This window comes from Hoplias malabaricus, chromosome 16 (assembly GCF_029633855.1).
Source record: "Hoplias malabaricus isolate fHopMal1 chromosome 16, fHopMal1.hap1, whole genome shotgun sequence".
Taxonomy (NCBI): domain Eukaryota; kingdom Metazoa; phylum Chordata; class Actinopteri; order Characiformes; family Erythrinidae; genus Hoplias; species Hoplias malabaricus.
The window spans coordinates 7,515,695-7,535,531 of record NC_089815.1 but is presented as its reverse complement, the minus strand read 5'-3'; the positions used below and the strand labels follow the sequence as shown (position 1 = coordinate 7,535,531).

Below are 19,837 nucleotides of genomic sequence, written 5' to 3'. Positions count from 1 at the left end.
GGTCCCTGGAGATGTGTGACTGCGACACTACCTGCTGAGCCACCGTGCCGCCCCAGGGGTATTCTAACTAGAGTTAAATATTATGTCTGTTGTCTAATGTGGTATTGTGTAGCGCTATGTTGTATCCCTCGCCCTCAGAGGTCTGACGAAATTCATAATTTTTTATTTCTCTCATATAGTCTTTCTATAATATTCAGCAAGGATCATGTAACTACACTGGGAGTCCCTGTGGTGTCCACCAGTCCTAACTTAAAGTCTTCTCCCTGAGCCAGGCTGTAGGCTAACAAGTACAACCAGGCTAGCTTTAGTAGATCTCTCAGGTTGGTTGCCATTCTTTATCAAGCTAAAAATGGACACTATTTTAGTTATTTGATGGCATTTACCCACATAAACATTAGTGAGGTGCTGGTACTGGTACTAGTGATGCCACTTTAGTTTGTCCAAAAGGCATTGGCTTGCAGTCCAGCACTCAACACTTCCACTGTTCCATGGCTCAATACTGTTTGTTTTATACCCAGTGGCTGACATCTGGTATTGTGTATGGTTACTTTAGACTTTTTTCAGATTGGCCCATTTCATTGCAAATGCTTTTCTATGGAAATTATGCAAGCAGTTTGTCCACAATGAAACATCTGTGTTCACACTGAATGCAGCTAAATTAAGTAATTACAAGATGTGGATATACTGTATATTGTATTTAGCTTTCTAGCATTAATCCTAGCTGTCATTATGTCATTGGTTATTGCTAGCTCAGGAAGAAACAAAGAGATTCCAAAAATGAATAAGCAATTGAATAATTGTCAGCTTGGAAGAAATAAATGGATTTATTGAATAAATTATTTAATGAAGAGAGACAGCTAGCTAGCTATTTAGCTTGATACTTACATACATACATTTATACATAAATACATATAGTCGACCCCCAAAAAACCCACTCAAATTTTCCAAAAGATTTATTTCTAAGCTTCAGCTACCTTCAGCATGTATCATCAGAAGAAATGTTATCTTTTTTTCTTAAAGTGAAACATCTCACTGCAGAGACCAATGCAGATGCATGTGAGTTACCAAGGTTACTACAGAGGTAACAACCTTTTTTTTTTTTTTTTTGTTAGTCATTTTTGGCTGGAGTGTCCCTTTCCCTTTAAGTGATGCTAGGTCCTATTGTTTACCAGACAGCTTTATTATTTTTTGTGTTGTAATTAAACAGGAAGATCATCACAAATCTGAATGGATTTCTACACAGGATGTAATTAAGGAGGAGAGATAATAAGGCTGACTTCAGACAGCAGGGTACACACATAAACACACACACACACACACACATTAAAAATACAGCTCTTTAGAGCCAATTGAACAAGCTTTTCTGCCTTCAGCTAGAATTATATATACAAAAATATACATTAAATACAGGTCTCAGGGGATTTGAAGCTTAGGGCCACAGAACATAAATCAACAGAACGCAAGGCAGTTGTGTTTCTTTTGCATTGACATTACAGCAGCTCTGAGTGCTTGCTTCGGTAGCTTCGGTTGTGTATAATTCAATTATGGTGCACGGAATGCAGATTTTTTATGGAAATGCAGCAGTGGAGTTGTGTGTGCTGAGAATAGAGAGCAGAATATTACAAAAATGACACAAATTAACAAAGTTAAGTCATCTTAAACATGCAGAATTAAAAACATGTCTCCAAACATTATAACTTCACAAGAGAAGGAAAAAAACTTCTTAACTTCAAGTGGAAGTCAGTGTAAGAAGATTTTATTGTAAGTCATTTTGGAGCATTTCTATTGGTCCATTCATCATTCTATTTTTCACAGAATGTGAAGCAGAGCTGCTGTATTAGATGATGCCATAAACTAAAAATCCATAAAAAATGGAGATATATGTTTTTCGTTGGACAGTGACAATATACAAATTGTCTTTCCAGAATAGTTTCCAGAATGCAAAGAATTTAGTGATGCTGGAGTTGTCCGCTGTTAGACACACCCCCTTGGCTTCTCCACCTTGTAAATGTGAAGTCAGAAACAGTTGCTCAGCTGCTGCTGCACAGTTTGTGTTGATGTAGTACTTCATCGGTAGACAGAGGACACTGGTGGCTGGATATATTATTTAGTTTTAGAATAGAATATTTAGGAATTTTCTCAGTGACACTGAGGCCTTTAAAAAACTCTAGCAGCACTGCTGTGTCTGATCCACTACTATCAACACAACAAACACTAACACACCACCACCATGTCAGTGTCACTGCAGGGCTGAGTATGATCCACCACCCAAATCGTAGCTGCTCTGTGGGGCCTGACCATTGAAGAACAGGGTTAAATAGGGATAAGAATGTATGCAGAGGAACAGGTGGACTACATACTGTAATTGTAGAACTACAAAATGCTCCTGTATGATAAAATGGTGTAATAAAGTGAGTGTAGACACAAGGTGTTAATAATCCAGGGATATCACTGAGTGTATACTACTATGATTAGCTTTAAGGTGTTTTCACAGATGGAGAGAGCAGTTGGTGTTAGCAGCTGTTAATGGCTGTTTGGATTAATTGTGCTATATTTAGTTGTGATCTTTTGCTTGTGTTTGTGCCCGTTTCCTCTCTTTGTTTTTATCCATTGTCATGCCCCACCTCTAGCGTTAGCCTGGAGAATAGGTCTCAGTCAGTCATTAAATCTTCACAGATTGGAAGCCTGCTGCCTGCGTCAGTATGTTCTTAAAAAAACATGACAAAATATTTTTTTCCATTCAATTTTTTAGAAGTGTATTTTAAGGTGTTTTTTTTCTTTGTGCAGGAGTAGACAGAATGTCAGGCCTCCGTTGTGCAGCCCTGGGCATGTTTGACACCCAGCACATGTTTGGAGTCCAGCCGTGTGGAGCCGAACAGGTCAGTCTGGGTGTCCAGAGAGATGAGAGAAACTTTCTGATTCACAGTCTGACAGCCTCCTGCTTTTAGAAGGACATTTGACCTGAGGTTTATCTCTACTGATTTTTTTTTTTTTTTTTCATTTTTTTGAAGTGGATGAACACAAACTCCTTTCTTTTCACACGTAAAAATACACAAACACATGCTCACACACACACTATGGTCAACACAGTCTGTCTAAAATTGATTCTAAAAGGAAAGGCATGAATAGGGAGTCCATTTCATTTATCATGCTGTAATAACCTTTATACCTCTGGGAAGGCTTTAGACTCAATGCTGGAACATTACAATAAGGATTTGATGGCAGTCCGCCAGGTGAACATTAGCGAGGTCAGGTATTGATGTTTCATAATTAGTGCTGGATCACAAATGCCACTTCGGCTTATCCTAAAGTTATTGGATGGCGCTGTAAATAATTCCCGAGTACCCTTTGCACTTATCATGGCAAACGTAAAGGGTAACTACACCTCTTAAGTTTCAGCGCTGTTGAAGAAGTACTGTAGAGGGGTGCAGACCTGCTTCATTTGCTTCTAGCAGATTTGCTTCTGCTTCTAGCAGAATTGCAGCTAATGGGTGCTACAGAGATGGAAGTTAGCATTTAGTTACTCTTTGAGGTCTAGAACAACCCTTAATTATTGTCCAATTAAATAGCAAGTAGTTCTACAATTACAGACCATCTGCTGCTAAGCATATTTTGTTAGCCCTCTTACACAAAAGAACAAGTATTATTTGAGTGATGGATCATTGTCAACACTGCAGTGACAGTGATGTGTTACTTAGCGTGGCCAGTGAGTTAGCAGTGTTTAACAGCAGTGGTTATCCACCAACACAACACACACTAACACAAAACCATCACTTCACTGTCACTGAGTGAATAATCCACCACCTGCTCTGTGGTGGTTCTGGTTCATGGTTATTGAAGAATAGGGTGAAAGTGGAGTAGAAAAGTATACAGAGGAAAAGATGGAATACATTCTGTAATTGTAGAACTGCAAAGTTTACCTATATAGTCAGTGGAGCTGGTAAAATGGAAAGTGGTAAAATGTGGAGAGAGAGAGAGAGAGAGAGAGAGAGAGAGAGATGCCATTTTTAATTGAGATAAATCACTAAAAATATATCACTCTGCTGCCCTCTTGCGGATGCATTAATAACACTAATGTTTCTGGCTGTGTCTAAATCGACACACTACAGCTCTACAGCCTTTAACAGTCAATGCAAATATTAGTGCATTTTGATATGCCTCAGTTGAAGCTCAGCTATTTATTTTATTTTTATATTTATTTTATATATTTTTGGACTGACCAGTGGATTACTTGCATCCTCTGTCCCATGAAGCTTGTATTAAACTAAAATTGTGCTCTGCATTCCTGGTGCCAGTCCTAAGCTCAGGTGAAATGAGAGGGGTGCGTCAGGGAGGGCATCCAAGGCAACTGCACCAAGTTGTTGTACTGGGTTGGCAGGTGCTCCACTTGTGGGTGTTTATAGGCCAGTACAACATAAACACAGACATATTTCATATGTCTTTACATTTACATCTTCTATGCATATTCATTTGGAGTTGAGTTACTGTGTGATTGGCCAAAGAAAACAAAATCACTTTTGTAATTCTCTCTCTGTGTATTAAGAGTACGGTTCATAACAAAATAGAGTAAATTCTGCAATGGCTATCATTTGAAATATCACTTATATAGTGCCCTCCATAATTACTAGCATTAATTATTTCAAAATCTGCTATGAAAACAAGGGAACAATTGACTACTTTACAGTTTATGCAATAATTCTAGCTGACATTACATTTAATAATAAGACAACATTATAATTATATAGTGCTTTTCAAGACACTTAGAGTAGTAAACTTATAAAAGAGAACAACAAATATGCTTCTTACAAATGTATTAGACTGTATTTCCACCAATGCTTTCAAGAAAACTGTGTTCACAGTTGCCTTCTTCATGTTCAGTGTCGTCACCACTAAAGTCAAAAAGTGTCCAAATGACAGACATGTTTTCTTTTGTACAAGCTGCTCTTTTGGGCTCTGTGTTTAGGTTCTCCTTTATGTTGCATCCATGTTGCAGATTTCTGTGAATTGGGCAGAATCACAGCACTACATGTGCCATAGAGTGGTTTTAAGGGAACAGTACATGACCACACAGTTGGGGGCATGTTAACAGAATTAACAACAAAAGAATATACAGAATCCTGTGAAGAGCTGGCGCCCCCTCCAGGGTGTGTTCCTGCCTTGCGCCGAAAGATTCCGGGTAGGCTCCGGACCCACCGCGACCCTGAACTGGATAAGTGGTTACAGACAATGAATGAGTGAATGAATGAATATACAGAATTAAAAGAGAAGTCAGTTAGGTGCTGATGTCGATTACTCAATGTTGATTAGAAGTTCTGAATGTCAATCCATTGTCAATTAATTGCCCAGCCCCATATTCAACTTACCTCAGCTCTGAAAAACCCCACAGGTGTTTCTGTCCATATTCCCACAGTGAAAACACAACTCAACTCTGCTTCTTATAGGATGTGAATTTGTTAAGGAACTGTTACTGAGAAAAGAAAATTTGTGAATTGAATTAAGAAATTGCTGATGTTCTCTGCAGGTTCTCTCGCCATGGGTTTCCTCCGGGTGCTCGTTTCCTCCCATAGTCCAAAAATACACGTTGGTAGGGGTATTGGCTACTCAAAATTGGCCCTAGGTATGAGTGTGTGAGTGAATGTGTGATTGTGTCTGGCCCTGCGGAGGACTGGCACCTCATCCAGAGTGTGTTCCCTCCTTGTGCCCAGTGATGGTTTATGAATTCTGATCCAAATAAAAATGAAAGCATCTGTAGTTTAGATTTGTAAAATATGTACTTGTACTGAATTAACTGTAGGTATACACGCAGCATATGCCCATACACTCAGGCCTTAATATGATCCAGTGTAATCTATTTTATCACAGCCCATGCATTATTAATCTGCTGCAAAGAATCACTAAAATGTGTGGGAGGCTGTTTCTCACATGAGCTTTTCGAATTCCTGCTGATAAAAATAGTGCATTCCTGCTGATATTAAAAGAACATACCATGCCCAACTCTTACTAAAAAGGTTAAATATAGATATATTTTCTATATATCCAGCTCATTGTTCCAAATTTAGAGGAAAATATTTGTGATTTTCCTGTGGCGTAGCTGTCATAGCAGCGTGGGGGTGACCCCCAGTTAATGGTTTGTAAGCAATTCTTCACCTTAATCCCTGCCAAGTTCCTGTGCACACTGCTGCAGCGACATACCATTAGTGGGATGACAAGCATTGTACTCGCATGAGCTAATGAGAACAACTTGGTCGGGTAGACCCCACGTGTGCTGCAGACCGCGATGCAGAATGAATCTCAATTGCAAGGACAGCTATGGGTGCGAGGACAGAGCTGTTTACATGAGAAATTTGAATTCCATGCCAAAGCTGTTGAGCTCAATGTGTGGTCAATGTTGTGTTTAGACTCACTGAAAATGTCTCAAGGATAAATGCAACTCTATCACATTTTAATCTCCTGAAACTCCTCTCTCAACTCGGCCGACAATTGACTTTTCAAAGTCAGGAAATTAAAGATATAATAGAAGTTAAGCACATTTCTTCAGTGTTATCACGCGCCCAGTTGGTTGCGTTTTCTGCTCCCAAACTCACCCAGACACATAAATTGATGTCAAAGTCAGGGCTCCGGAGCAGTCAGTCCACCGCTGTGAGAATACCAGCAGCTTCTTTGTCTGATTTGTACATTTTATTTTTCATCTATTTCTTTTGAAGCACAAAGGTAAAAAATGATTTTGAGAATATTGTACCTTCAAAGATCAACATTTTAAGTGCTGTTTATCTGACAGGGACAGGTTGGTTCTGGCTACCAGCTCTTACATAGTTGTTAGGAGTGCTATTTTCGGAAACTTTTTTTCCCCCTTCTTATTTCCATCTGACTTTGGCCTTTCTTATGCAAGCGGATTATGATATAAGCGGTGTCCTCTGATATCTCCCAAAAAATAGTATCCTGTAAGTAATGGCCATGTAGACAGAATGAAAATAAAATAAAATAAAAGTGGGCTTTGTTTTTAGGAGTGTACTGATCTATTATTCAGGCCTGGGCCTAAACCTGGCCATACATAAAGAAATGCAATGAAGACCCCAGCCATAACGTCATGCTGACCACACATGAAATAAGCTGCTATTATTACTGGACACAAGGCATCCAGTGACTCCATAACGACCTACCACAATTCTACATGACACACATCACACAAATCAACCTTTGCCCTTTGAAAGAGATCCTGAGCATTGTCTGAACACTTCAGGTCTATGCGCCATGGCATGTGGTCTCGGGTGGAGTCCTCTCAACTTCAATATGCTAGCTTTAACTTGCTGATTTAGGAGATACCTGACAAAAGTTAATGGGTAGAAAGGGAATATGCACTATTGTGAAACTAGAGAGCCACGCCATGGCCTCCCAACCCAATATAGAAGACTTTCATTACTACAGGAGAGATTTGTTGCTCCGCACATCATTTTGAATTCTTTCTGGGACTTACTACTTGTGTCATGACATAGTCATTCCTCTGCCACATTTAGAAAACTTCTCTCATGGTTACCCAATGTGCCCCATGAGAGTATGACAAGGTTGTCCACTTCTCATAGATCATCATAGATCATGAAAGCATCAGGTAGGCCTTGTTTTGCTTTGTGGTGTTGAGCAAAGAGTACAGAGACTGTGTGTTTTTTTCTCTCTCTTGGTTTGACCTGGATAACTGCAGTAATATCAAATATCAAGTATGGGAATGGTATTAAACAATTGGTAATAACTCTCCAACCTGTCATTGTGTGCCTTATGGTATCATAAACAAATCAAGAGGGAGCTTTCCTCAGAAAGGCTTCATCCAGTGTGGTTTTTGATGTTTGGTGGATTTTAATTTGTCGTTGTGTCTGGGAAAACCAACAGGGGAGAAATATATTTTTACAGAAAAGCATAGTCCTGACCACACGCTGTTGGCAATCACTGTTGTGGGAAGCTTCTAATTGTGCTTTGCATCTTCTCTGACTTATCAGCTTCTCCTAAATGTGGCCTCCTTTCCATCTTGTGCCCCCAACTATCTTTCACATTGTAAATAAATCTTTTTTGAATTTACAGAGGCTAGTGCATAAAAGCGCATGCATTTACTTTGGCAAACATCATAGCTGTCCATATATGACATAAGTTCACCAGTAAGAGGTCTTGGAAGAGGTGTTGAAAACAGAAGTGGTGGGGTAGGAGGTCAGTAGAGGTGTCGTCATATACATGCCTGTCCCCATCAAAGCAAGGGGTGACATCACCATCAATAATCGGAATTGCTCATCAATGACCAAGGGGAGGGGACTCGAGCATAAAAAGAGAGGGACAGCAGTGGCCAATGCAAAAACGAATGGTGACCAACGTATGGAGCATATATCACGACTGCAAACTAGCCACAGTTTTGTAAGTGAATTAATTTTAAAACCAGTTTTGTCTAAGATTTTTAATGAATTATCGTTTTAAGCAATGTTCTTAATGTTACAGCTAACACAGTGTTCTCAGTACGTGCTATGGACAGAAGAGTTTTAGTCGTTTTGCTCTGGAGCCTGAGCAGTCTGCTACATTTGGAGGGATTCCCAATCAGGTAAGGGACAAAGAGACTGTATTGCTTTGTGTCATATTAGTGAGGTTTGGTGAGCTCTTTGTAACTGCTTTATTCTTTGGTTATGTTACTGTGAGCCTGACCATCGCTTATCCTCCCACAGCAAGAGGTCAATCAGTGAAGTCCAGCTGATGCATAATGTTGGAGAACATAAGCAAGTGCTAGAAAGACAGGACTGGCTGCAGGTGAAGCTGAAATCCATCTTGATCCCCTCCATCAATGAGTCCCAAAAAGGGCAAAAAGGAAAAATGAGGACTGTTTTTCCAGATATTTTAACGGCTGGAAAAGTCCAATCAGGATCTTGAGCCAACACCAGGACATGTTCGTGTTTGGTCTTACTTATAAAAAAGTGAACTTTTTAAAAGCATTTTCACTCTAAATGGTTAATGTCAACACAAAGAGGCAACATGTAGCTCACAGTCTCTGTGTAGGCATTAACAATAAGTCTTTGTTGATAAAGTGCACTTATCTGCAGTTGTTTTATTTATTTTATGTGTTAATTTATTTCACTGACTGTTTCTGATATATTTATTGAAAGACATGTATATGTAAAGCTACAAATGGAGAGATGTGAAGGACAAGGCTTCTGCTTTACATCTTCATATGGGAGCACATTTAAAGACACCTACAGGAAAAAAATCTAGTTTTATTTATTTAATATTTATTTATTTAATATTTTGTACCTTGTAACATGTTCCTCACATATTTTTTATATGTTAAAAGATGCATGACTCACAAAGTAAGTAGCCAGTGTCATGGGCATTTCCATTTTGAAGCTGCAGTGCACTAAAGACAGTCTCAGGGTTTCTATCTCATAAACTTAAGAAACCAATACCGTCAACTCAGGGTACTGGGCTTTTGAGTTGCAGGAAAGGGGTAAGTGAAGAAATGTTCTTACATACTGTAGAGTTAAGTTTAAGTCACTTCTAAGGAATGTGGGGATTTTTGCCTTGTAAATAACTTCAAAATATGTAATTTCAATGAACAGGGATGAGTTTAATGGGGTTTTATTGACGTGGGTGTCTTTAAATGCTTTCATTCTCAATCTGTTTAACATTATTGTTGTAACCTACTCTAAGTGGGAAAATAATTGTAAAAAATGTTGTTTTATCTATTTATTCTTTTTTATTATTTGAACAATTCAAGAAACTGAATATGTTCTGGTTATTTACATGAGAGATTATGTGGTGAGTGAGTGAGTGAGTCAGCAGGATTTCTCAATCAGTCAAGCATACAGGAAGAGGAGAAATATGAGAGAGTCCTCGCTTTTGGCTTAAGATAAATGGATTAGTAAAACCCAGCAACAGCCATGACGTTTACTGGTTATTAAATAAAGAAAAAATTGTACCAGTGAGAAACAACAGATTCCCTAAGAGGCAAGCTAGTAGTAATATGTCACTTGCGAACGAATCGGACCTTTTAGGTGAACTTTGGGAGTCGACTCTTTAAAAAATATAAAATCCTGTACACATGCTAGAAATACACCCAGTAATGTCTGACTTAAGATTAAGTGCCAAACCTTGCATTTTTAGATATTTGATTCTCAACTGTGTTGCCTAATGTTATTTAATATTTGAACAAGTGTTCCACACAGTCTCGAACATGCAAATTTAGACAGGAAGGTTTCTTAAATCATAAACCAACATGTATATCTAATTCTGTGAAAAAGCAGGGTGGGTCCTTACATCAGGCAAGCAGTGTAGGGATAAACAGAGGCGGGAAATAACTGCATAATTCATAGATCCGCGACTGAATGAAGGTGAAGTTATATAAACCACTTTTAATGCATTAGACAAATTTTGTTTAGAATCCACATCTAAAATAGTAATGATGTAAATATGTAACTAACCGTGATATAACTGGCCTGAGGGAACTATAAAATACACACCTGGCTTTGCTACTGAATGCAGAGCTTATTATGATTCCAACGAACCGACTCTTGTTGGGGAGCCGATTTTACTGACTCAACTGGTGTGACTCGCTGGAATTAACCGAAATGCCCATCATTCACTGAATTATACGTTATCTTTTCTCGCGAGACTGTTCAGTTAGCCACTGTTTCTCTTATTTAGGTTCTCGCGAGATTTCCCTCTGTTATTCTCCGTGCTGAGTTGTGTCAGCAGCGGCTTTGAGCGCAGGACCGAGTTCGTTTTTTGGAAAATGCCGAGGCATCTCTGGAATTTCGCTTAATTTCTGTCCGTCGGAACAGCACCCATTCAGATCACAGGGCTTATGACCGCGTAGAGGTAAGAAACGGCGATGTATTCGTTGTTTTCGCACTGTGATTTTGAGCTGTCCGCTTTCCTTCTTCAGTCGAATTCCTTTTAGACCTGAGGCTGAATGTACCATTTTAATTCCCGTTTCGTATTCAGTCGCTTATTCGGCTTTCTATAGGTCGCCAAATTGTAACCGCTTTAAAGTAGAACAGAACAAAGTAGTAAATAGTGGGGGGATAAGAAACCAACTTAGGTGTCGTTCAAATCTGTGTTTGCGATGCTAACCTGCTAATGGCCACGGTAACGCTGACGAGCCCAGTGACTAGAACCACCCAGTCCGCAGCCCGTCGACTCAACTTCAGCTGAGGTTCTGGAGAAATTCTAAAGAGGTTGGAAGGGGTCAGCTATTCTGTCGGTAGACCATTAGGAAACATAACGTTTAGTTTCAGGTCTCTGACTGAAAAACGCCCGTGTCTAAGCAGACACGACTTTAAAAGGCCAGTAACACGAAAAAATATTTTTCCTTTCATTTAGTAAAGACATTTGGTGGGTGCTGGGTGCACACGCAGAAGATGAACCTACATTTCACTCTACGGGTGAATACAGGCCCGTTTTTAGAAAAGAAACTATTATATATGTCTTAAATGTGCTGGCTATTTTATGTCACAAACCCCCAACCCCATGAATATTCAGGTAATATAGATACGTTGCTTATTAATTAAGCGTGAATGGACGGGGCTAATTTGATGTAGACTGAATGTGTTGTATGTGTGTATATAGATACACGCGCGCGGGCACACGCACTAACAAGTCAAACCGCTTTTTGAATGATGCATAGTGCAACAGCCTATCAGATCCGAGAAAATTAACTCTTAAAAGCACAGTAACAAAAAAAAACAGTTACGTTCTTGGGACAATGTGCAGTTCTTACATGCTCATGTTCTTGTTGAAAACATGTTAAAGCACTCTAAGTAGATCTATAATTAGAGCAAAAAGAAAAGACACATTATATCAATTGGTCCTTTACATTTTCACAGCTTAGTAATGCCAGGTGTGCTTTAACTGAAGGTGCTTACAGTTTTTAAGGTTTTGTTGTTTAGGGAGACATTATTTAACTGGGTATTATCAACTGAACTTGTGGCACACTTATGTGAGACATGTCTCATTATTTTCTGGAGTTCTTGAAGCTTTAGCTTACATGGTCAACACTGGCTCTGGCCTTGTCTAAATGTGTCATTCTATCTATTTATCTGTCTGTCTATTTATCTGCCTGTCTGTCTACCTACTTAATATTTATTGCTGATGGCGATGATTCTGCTAGAACCTTAATGATTGCTCCACAATGGGGGGACTTAACATTTATTTCATAACATTTGAAACCTGACTAAACAGAGCAAAAAGGACACCAGAATAATCCAGTTGGGTGTGTTTGGAGTGTGTGTTGACATCACGTCCACTGTCACATGACCTACAGGAAGGGACTGTGCTTTAATTTGTCTTGATTGTTTCATTTATAGAGTAAATGACCGAATTGTTTTAAAGACCAATGTTTTTCTGCTTTGTTCTCTGCTGAATAATGAACTGTGTTCATGCTTTGAAATCTTATGTTTATTAACTCAACATCCTGGATTCAAAGGTCACTTTAAAGGATGTGATTGTTTTTAAACTACATTCACTCAGATATATTAATTGCAGTTAGAACAAGATTTTACTGTTTTGCCTCTTCCTGCCCATAACCCAGAAGTCACTATTTGCAGTTGTGTGCATGCTGCATTATCCAGTGTTTGAATTATTACATTTCCTGTCAAAAACATTGTTTTTTGAGTTGTAAACTCTAACAGCCCCTTTGTTGTGGGCTGTGTTATCACACTGCAGCTTTTTTTTTTATCACACTTTTCAGATTTCAGCTAAAAAGAAAAAAAAACACCAGTAGTTTCTCATTTGATCGTCTTTATTCACTGCTCTGCATTTGTTTTGCCATGTACACTGTGGACAAGGGGTGGGCTTTTCTCTTCATTTTTGTCTATTTTTTGCAGGGTGGTCTAGATGGAAAACTATCTGTGGAATTTCCTGGTTTTCAATGGCCAAAGTAGGGCTGTTTATAGTGTATCAGGAAATTGAAGGGGCTGTGATGTTGCTAGAATATTTAACACGGAGGCCGAGAATGTGTGTTATGTTTAACCTTTTGTTCTGCTGTTGAATGTTACTGTTTACCTCTGCCACCTTTGACTCATGCTGGAGCCAGGGCAGTTAAATCAAAATTTCCATGTGTTACAAAAAATGGTTTCAACCTGTTCTTATCATGGTTTATGTCTTTGACCAAATTTTTAAAATGTAAAGTTATATCTGAAGTTAATTTTACAATTTATGTTTACAATTTAACAATTAAGGCCTAAGAACAGAGTTATGGTTTGTATTGCCCTAATTGAGAATAGTCTGGCGACTGCTGACCAGAACAGTCTGAGAGAGGAGCTAGGAGGCGATGAATCTGGATTGAATCTGAGATATTGATAAGATGACATTTACAAAATATAATGCAGTGGTCGAGGCAGGTTTGTGCTGATTGATATACCGTGGAATTAGTGTAATTTGTCCTTTTTTGGGATCTCAATAAGGGATTAAAGCATTTAATGTGATTTTAAAAATATGTAGCAGCTGTGTATAAAGCGTGCCATTGTAAAAATGGATGAAGTTTAAGCCTGGAGTAAAATTACCTTCTGGTTTAAGAGCATGAACTAGATTAGAATGTTCTGTGTTCCTGGAACATGGCAATCTTGTGCAGCTTGAATTGTCAGTTCATACTGATATACGTTTACATCAATGCAGGGATTTCCATATGACATTTGTACAAAGAAGGCCTATTTGAGACAACGGAAAAACAGCCTTTTGAGTAAGACCCATCTGCCAGCTATTTGTCCTGAATATCTGCTGCTTCATCTTTTGAAATATAGGTTCATTCAGTGGTTGTGTGTTATTCATTCATTCATTCATTCTTCTCAGGCTTTTGTTTTGTTTTGTTAATGATCTGTGATCCAGTTACGTATTCACAGTACTGCCTATGAGTCTACTTCCTTGTGTGTCGTTGTAGATTAATCGAAAACCTTCAAGAGAGACAAGGATTTTCTTTAAATGTTGCAATGCCATCTAATTACTTTCTGAAGGTGATAATACAAACTGTACATTCAACAGACACGGTGGACATGTCATACGTGTGACCTTACTTGCTTGGATAATATTTTTCTTATTAACTTGCCATGTTTGTCATATTACCTGAAACTATATATATATATTGTAATCCCCTCCCTTCAGAGGCCAGACAAGGTCTGAAGTTAAGGCTGTCCGGGAGAAGATGAGCCTTCATAGTGCCAGCGGAGGCTGTGACCGCTCACGAGATCGTCGGCGGTCAAGTGACCGTTCACGAGATTCCTCTCATGAACGAGGAGAAGGACAGCTCACACCGTGTATCCGCAATGTCACCTCTCCCACACGCCAGCACACTAGTGGTGAGAACCTCCTTTATCTAGCTCCACAAGAGTCACGTCAAACTTGAGTTAACTGGCTGTTTTTTGGAAATTGAAGGTTACGTTACCAGCTGTGATCGACTGCTTAGTCACTGATAGTTATTGTATGGTCAGATAAAGGGATAAAGTTTCTCCCAAGTCATCTTTGAGCGTGTTTTACATTCATCATGAAACATTTCACAATCCACACCGCAGACATACACATTCTCAACAACAACAATATTCTGTCTTGTTTCAAAAGGTCTGTAACCAAATTATTGATATTCCTGTAATCATAATTTAAATATAATGTGCTGTTGGTTTAGAACGAGAGGGTGGTTCTTCAAGACCCAGCAGCCCCAGGCCTCAAAGAGTTTCTCCCAGTGGCTCCAGCAGCAGCAGCAGTGGTGTGATCAGCAGTCGTAACAGCAGCCTGTCCAGCTCAGAGGGCACTTTCAAGAGCACGGGCGTGGGTGAGATGGTCTTCGTTTACGAAAATGCCAAGGAGGGAGCCCGCAGCATCCGGACCTCAGAGAGGGTCACGCTCATTGTGGACAACACACGATTTGTAGTTGACCCCTCCATTTTTACCGCACAGCCCAACACAATGCTGGGCAGGTAAGGGGAAAACTATTGCATCTGATGAAATTTAACACAAGGACAATAAAATGGCATTACTGCATATTTCTATGTATTATGAGTGTTTTGTACATGTGTATATTGTCAGCTGAGGCTTCTCTGTCAGTGGTTCAGTTTATCAGACATAAAAACCTAAAAGCACTGTGGTAGATATTGTTATAGTGTAAATATAAGCTTGTCTTTTACTTTGTTTACTATAAATTAAGCCCCTACTTATTGTCTTATAGAATGTTTGGTTCAGGAAGAGAACACAATTTCACGCGCCCCAATGAGAAGGGAGAGTACGAGGTGGCAGAGGGCATCAGTTCCACTGTGTTCAGGGCCATTCTGGTAAGTTTTCCTGGTGGCTATTGGCTTAATGTGAATATGAACATCCTTCCAGTAAAACAGACTATGATGAGGTGTGGTTGAATCATTGAAATCTTGTAATGCAGGTTCTAAGTATTGAGCAAGAGTACTGAGAAGTTGTTAGTTGTTTGCTGGTACAGGGTGTAAAGGCCTGTAGTAGAATGTAGACTAATATACTGCAGTTGTTTTATCAACTCTGAATTACACCTTCTAAAGGAAATTCAGTAATATTCGTTGAAAATTTCAGTCTGTTATTGCATAAGAGCATTGTCAAATCTGTCACTGTATTTTTATTTATTTTTAAATCTGAAAAGCTGTGAGTTCAGTCTGTGCTTTGCATTGTTTTGAATAATATTGCATAATACTTGTCAGCATCTGCTTTTTAATGATGGAGCTAAAACCCTTACATCAGCCCTGATTCAATATGCTGAAGCCTTGTACTCTGGGCCCTAGAGGTCTAAAGCTGCCATCCAACCTGGCGCTGTAATCATGGCCTGGTGTCTGTTACATAGGGTTATGTAAAGGGGTGGATTTCAGGACACTTAAGAATGTCTCTGCGGCCCAGGGCTGTTCTAGAGCGAGTGAAAGTTTGTGAGGGAATCGGTAATGAGACCACTGAGTATCAGGTAAAATGCCTTTCCAGTTGACCTCTGTTTTTAAATCAGTATTTCTGGCGTACAGTCAGATTGAGGGAGGATGAAAGTAATATGTGCAAGTGTGGGAGGCTTAACTGGATTCTTATATGGTCACCTCATCTTTGTGTGCTTTTATCTATACACAAGTGATCTACCCAAGTCTACTGGCTCAAAACCAGCATCAGCACTTTGAGAGCCTTGGCATCTGTGCCATTTTGCTTTTAGGGACTGATGTCTTTGAATGGTGCAGCCTCTGTAATGGCTGCCTTTGTGTTTGCTCTCTCTCTAACTGGCAGGATTACTATAAATCTGGGATAATCCGCTGCCCTGATGGAATCTCCATTCCTGAGCTGAGAGAAGCATGTGACTATCTGTGCATCTCCTTCGACTACAGCACTATCAAGTGCAGGGACCTAAGTGAGTATATTCTCTGCGTCATTCTCAGAATTCACAAATAGGCTTAGAATTTAGTGGGATTTGCTCTAATGATGCATATCGGATGAAAAGTGCTGTGGGATCTTAGAGTTACTGGTCCAGTAACTACAGTATAATGCAGTAGGCTTTAGTCATTTGTTTTACAACGAGGAAAGGGACGTGCAAGCTTTCAGCTGTACGCATAACGGTCTCTGCTGATTTTTCTGGCCTTTTCCACAGGTGCCCTGATGCACGAGCTGTCGAATGATGGTGCGCGGCGGCAGTTTGAGTTCTACCTGGAGGAGATGGTGCTGCCTCTGATGGTGGCCAGTGCGCAGAGTGGAGAGAGGGAGTGCCACATTGTTGTGCTCACCGACGATGATGTGGTGGACTGGGACGAGGAGTACCCTCCCCAAATGGGCGAAGAGTATTCACAAAGTGAGTGCCCCTACAAACTCATGTAACTTTAAGATGTTTAAATGTGAGTTTTAAGAGATGTTTGTTTTGCCCAGAGGTCTTTTAAAGATCCTTTTCATTGTATTTGATAGTATTTTGTCAGCAGAGTCATTTGTGTGTTTTACACAGTGTTAGTTTATTGAACATATTATAGAGCCCTAGCCACACTCAGTCATACACATTCACTGCAGCTTAGAAGATGCCTTCCTGTAACGATCTAGTATGTTCCAGTATAAACAACATAAACATGAAACCACCTGACTTTAATAGGGGCTATATCTTCTTTTTTAATATTTATTTACCTGTTTATAAAAGCTGTGTTTGATCTTTGTCCTCGTGGAGATAACATGACTCTTGAATACATGTTGCTCAATCTTGTTTTCCAGTAATATACAGTACAAAACTCTACCGTTTCTTCAAGTACATTGAAAACCGAGATGTTGCCAAATCAGTTTTGAAAGAACGAGGACTGAAGAAGATCAGACTAGGCATTGAAGGTAAGTTCTTCTTTTGTCTCTCCTATTATTTTAGCAGCTATTAAGGTGTCAGAAATTAGTCAATATTATAGTCGAACATGTCCAACTTCCATTGTGTCAAACACATTTAAATTTATTAAAGACAGTTGCCTATTTCAGTCACTTAAGTCAGTGCTAGTGTTCTCCCTGTGTCTGCGTGGGTTTCCTCTGGGTGCTCCGGTTTCCTCCCACAGTCCAAAAACACACGTTGGTAGATAGATAGGCAACTCCAAAGTGTCCGTAGGTGTGAGTGAATGTGTGTTGCCCTGTGAAGGACTGGCGCCCCCTCCAGGGTGTATTCCTGCCTTGCGCCCAATGATTCCAGGTAGGCTCTGGACCCACCACGACCCTAAACTGGATAAGTGCTTACAGATAATAAATGAAAGTCAAAGTGCAGTATATTACAGGCCTTTACACCCTGTACCAGCAAACAACCAACAACTTCTCAGTACTCTTGCAGTAACTGGCTTTAGTTATAGTAGCAGCATTTGAATTTAGAGCGGAATGTGGCGCAGCTGGTAGTGTCGCTGTCACACAGCTGCACCATCCAGGGGCTGTGGTCTGTGGGGAGTTTGGTGTGTTCTCTCTGTGTCGGTGTGGGTTTTTTCCGGGTGCTCCGGTTTCCTCCAACTTTGATCCAGTCCGATTGATTCGCTAGATAAATCACATAATTACTTAAGTTTTTACTTCCATTTTTAATCATTTGTTTATTTATTTATTGAATTATATATTGTCACAAAAAACCCTGTAAACTCTGTCATAAATATAAATTAAATAAAAAAATGTATATGCCAGTTTTAATAGCATTGCATGCATTATAATACTGAATAAATACTAAAGAACTGTCAATAATAACTGACTAAGCTTGATTTAAATTTCCTGTGTCAACTGAAACCTGATGTCTTTTGAAAAGAAGGTCATTTCACCTCAAATGTTCTGCAAACTATGACCTGTAAAAGTGCATGTGTTGGCTTGTAGTTATAGAGGTCATGTGTGAGATCCTGTGTGACTAACAGAATACTTAAAAGCATACATCACTTTACAAAAATACGAAGTTAAACACCTGCCATACTTTTTAATGATTTCTACAGGCTTCATTACAGATGAAGAGGTCTGTGTGAGCAGTTATTCTCTTTAAATATCAGCACCAGTAACAACTAAATATTAGTTAATGTTGTCTTAGTCATCTGAGGCAAGGAGTGCAATAGTGTAGCTGGTCTATCTCTAGGTGAGTAGGACAACCCCCCCACCCCCGTCTTTCAACACAATGATCTGTTTTGTAGGTTATCCTACATACAAAGAGAAAGTGAAGAAACGCCCAGGTGGCAGGCCAGAGGTCATCTACAACTACGTCCAGAGACCCTTCATCCGAATGTCCTGGGAGAAGGAGGAGGGAAAGAGCAGACACGTGGACTTCCAATGTGTCAAGAGTAAGTCCATCACCAATCTCGCAGCAGCGGCGGCAGACATTCCGCAGGACCAGCTGGTGGTCATGCACCCCGGGCCTCAGGTGGACGAACTGGACATTCTTCCGAATCACCCTCCACCAGGCCACCACTACAGCAACAACTACAACAACGAGCCTGACCCCGACGCTGCCTCACCTGCGCTTTGAGAGCAGACTGTTTCCTCTCTCCTCCCTGCTCCCCCTCCACAGCATGCTGCAGCATGGAGCGAGAGTGACACCATAACCAGATTGCCTTCTGCACCTCCTTCGCAGCCTTAGAGCCTCAATAGTCTACTGTACGACAGAAAGAAAGAAAATAAACAGAAAAAACTAAGTTTAAAACATACCTTTGAGGGACTCGGGATATTGGCATGGGCAGTGCTCTCCTTTTTTTTGTTTTGTTTTGTTGTTGTTTTTTTACTTGACCAAAGGAAATTTATTTTTTATCTGTTTGCAATGAAAATACCAACCTCACTTGTTTTGTAATTGGGCCTTGTATTATTAATTATTAATCTATTGTTCTTTTTCCATTTTCATTATATTACTATCGCTATGATTTATTGTTATCAGATTTTATCTTATTCGATAAGTTGGGGATATATTCTTGGTGGTGCCACTGTGTTATTATAATATAGTTATTTTACTTCTATATATTATTTTTGTTCAATTTTTGGAAAGCTCTCCCATAATCCCGGTTTGAGAATTCCCCTCAAAGCTCCTTTTGCAGCACACGGCCAAAGGAGTACTTGCCTGGTGAATGAATGCAGTATTACTTTCTGTTTTTTTCCATGGCAAGATATACATTCATGTGTTCAGAATCCCTTTGTTCAGAGCTTGAGAATCATTGTATAAATAAAGTTATAAAACACAAGCTGGGGTGGCGTAATGTACTTAGAACGTGAAAGGTATAAAGCCCAAAGGTGGCTCCTCAGTCAGCGTTTGTACAACATTGTACTGGCCTTCAACCACAAGACTACTGGTGTGGTCAGGTACTAATGTTGGACCTGTAGTTTATTCACAAATGCCTTGCTTATGAAGCCCACAACGCAGCCTAATGTTTGAGAGGCGTGATGC

General features: G+C 39.7%; 2 protein-coding genes across 2 annotated transcripts; both read left to right on the top strand.

The window, feature by feature from the left end:
- The first annotated feature begins 1,050 nt into the window (after positions 1 to 1,050).
- Positions 1,051 to 9,677, top strand: pth1b (parathyroid hormone 1b). The gene is made up of 4 exons (XM_066648021.1): positions 1,051 to 1,081; positions 2,788 to 2,879; positions 8,454 to 8,575; positions 8,697 to 9,677. Exons 1-4 carry the CDS (start codon positions 1,051 to 1,053, stop codon positions 8,896 to 8,898), a joined length of 447 nt encoding a protein of 148 aa, XP_066504118.1. The 3' UTR covers positions 8,899 to 9,677.
- A 1,013-nt stretch (positions 9,678 to 10,690) lies between these two features.
- btbd10b (BTB (POZ) domain containing 10b) lies at positions 10,691 to 19,646 on the top strand. Its single transcript, XM_066647528.1, has 8 exons — positions 10,691 to 10,839; positions 14,119 to 14,312; positions 14,636 to 14,927; positions 15,176 to 15,278; positions 16,228 to 16,348; positions 16,586 to 16,783; positions 17,188 to 17,298; positions 18,600 to 19,646. Exons 2-8 carry the CDS (start codon positions 14,159 to 14,161, stop codon positions 18,929 to 18,931), a joined length of 1,311 nt encoding a protein of 436 aa, XP_066503625.1. The 5' UTR covers positions 10,691 to 10,839; positions 14,119 to 14,158; the 3' UTR covers positions 18,932 to 19,646.
- The last annotated feature ends 191 nt before the right edge of the window (positions 19,647 to 19,837 follow it).

Bases quoted from the DNA above. Each gene is read 5' to 3' on its own strand.
- btbd10b (XM_066647528.1), top strand. From the start codon at position 14,159: ATGAGCCTTCATAGTGCCAGCGGAGGCTGTGACCGCTCACGAGATCGT. The intron at 14,313-14,635 runs GTGAGAACCTCC...CTGTTGGTTTAG, and splicing joins CACACGCCAGCACACTAGTG to AACGAGAGGGTGGTTCTTCA. The intron at 17,299-18,599 runs GTAAGTTCTTCT...TCTGTTTTGTAG, and splicing joins GATCAGACTAGGCATTGAAG to GTTATCCTACATACAAAGAG.
- pth1b (XM_066648021.1), top strand. From the start codon at position 1,051: ATGCATGTGAGTTACCAAGGTTACTACAGAG. The intron at 1,082-2,787 runs GTAACAACCTTT...TTCTTTGTGCAG, and splicing joins TTACCAAGGTTACTACAGAG to GAGTAGACAGAATGTCAGGC. The intron at 2,880-8,453 runs GTCAGTCTGGGT...ATTATCGTTTTA, and splicing joins AGCCGTGTGGAGCCGAACAG to AGCAATGTTCTTAATGTTAC.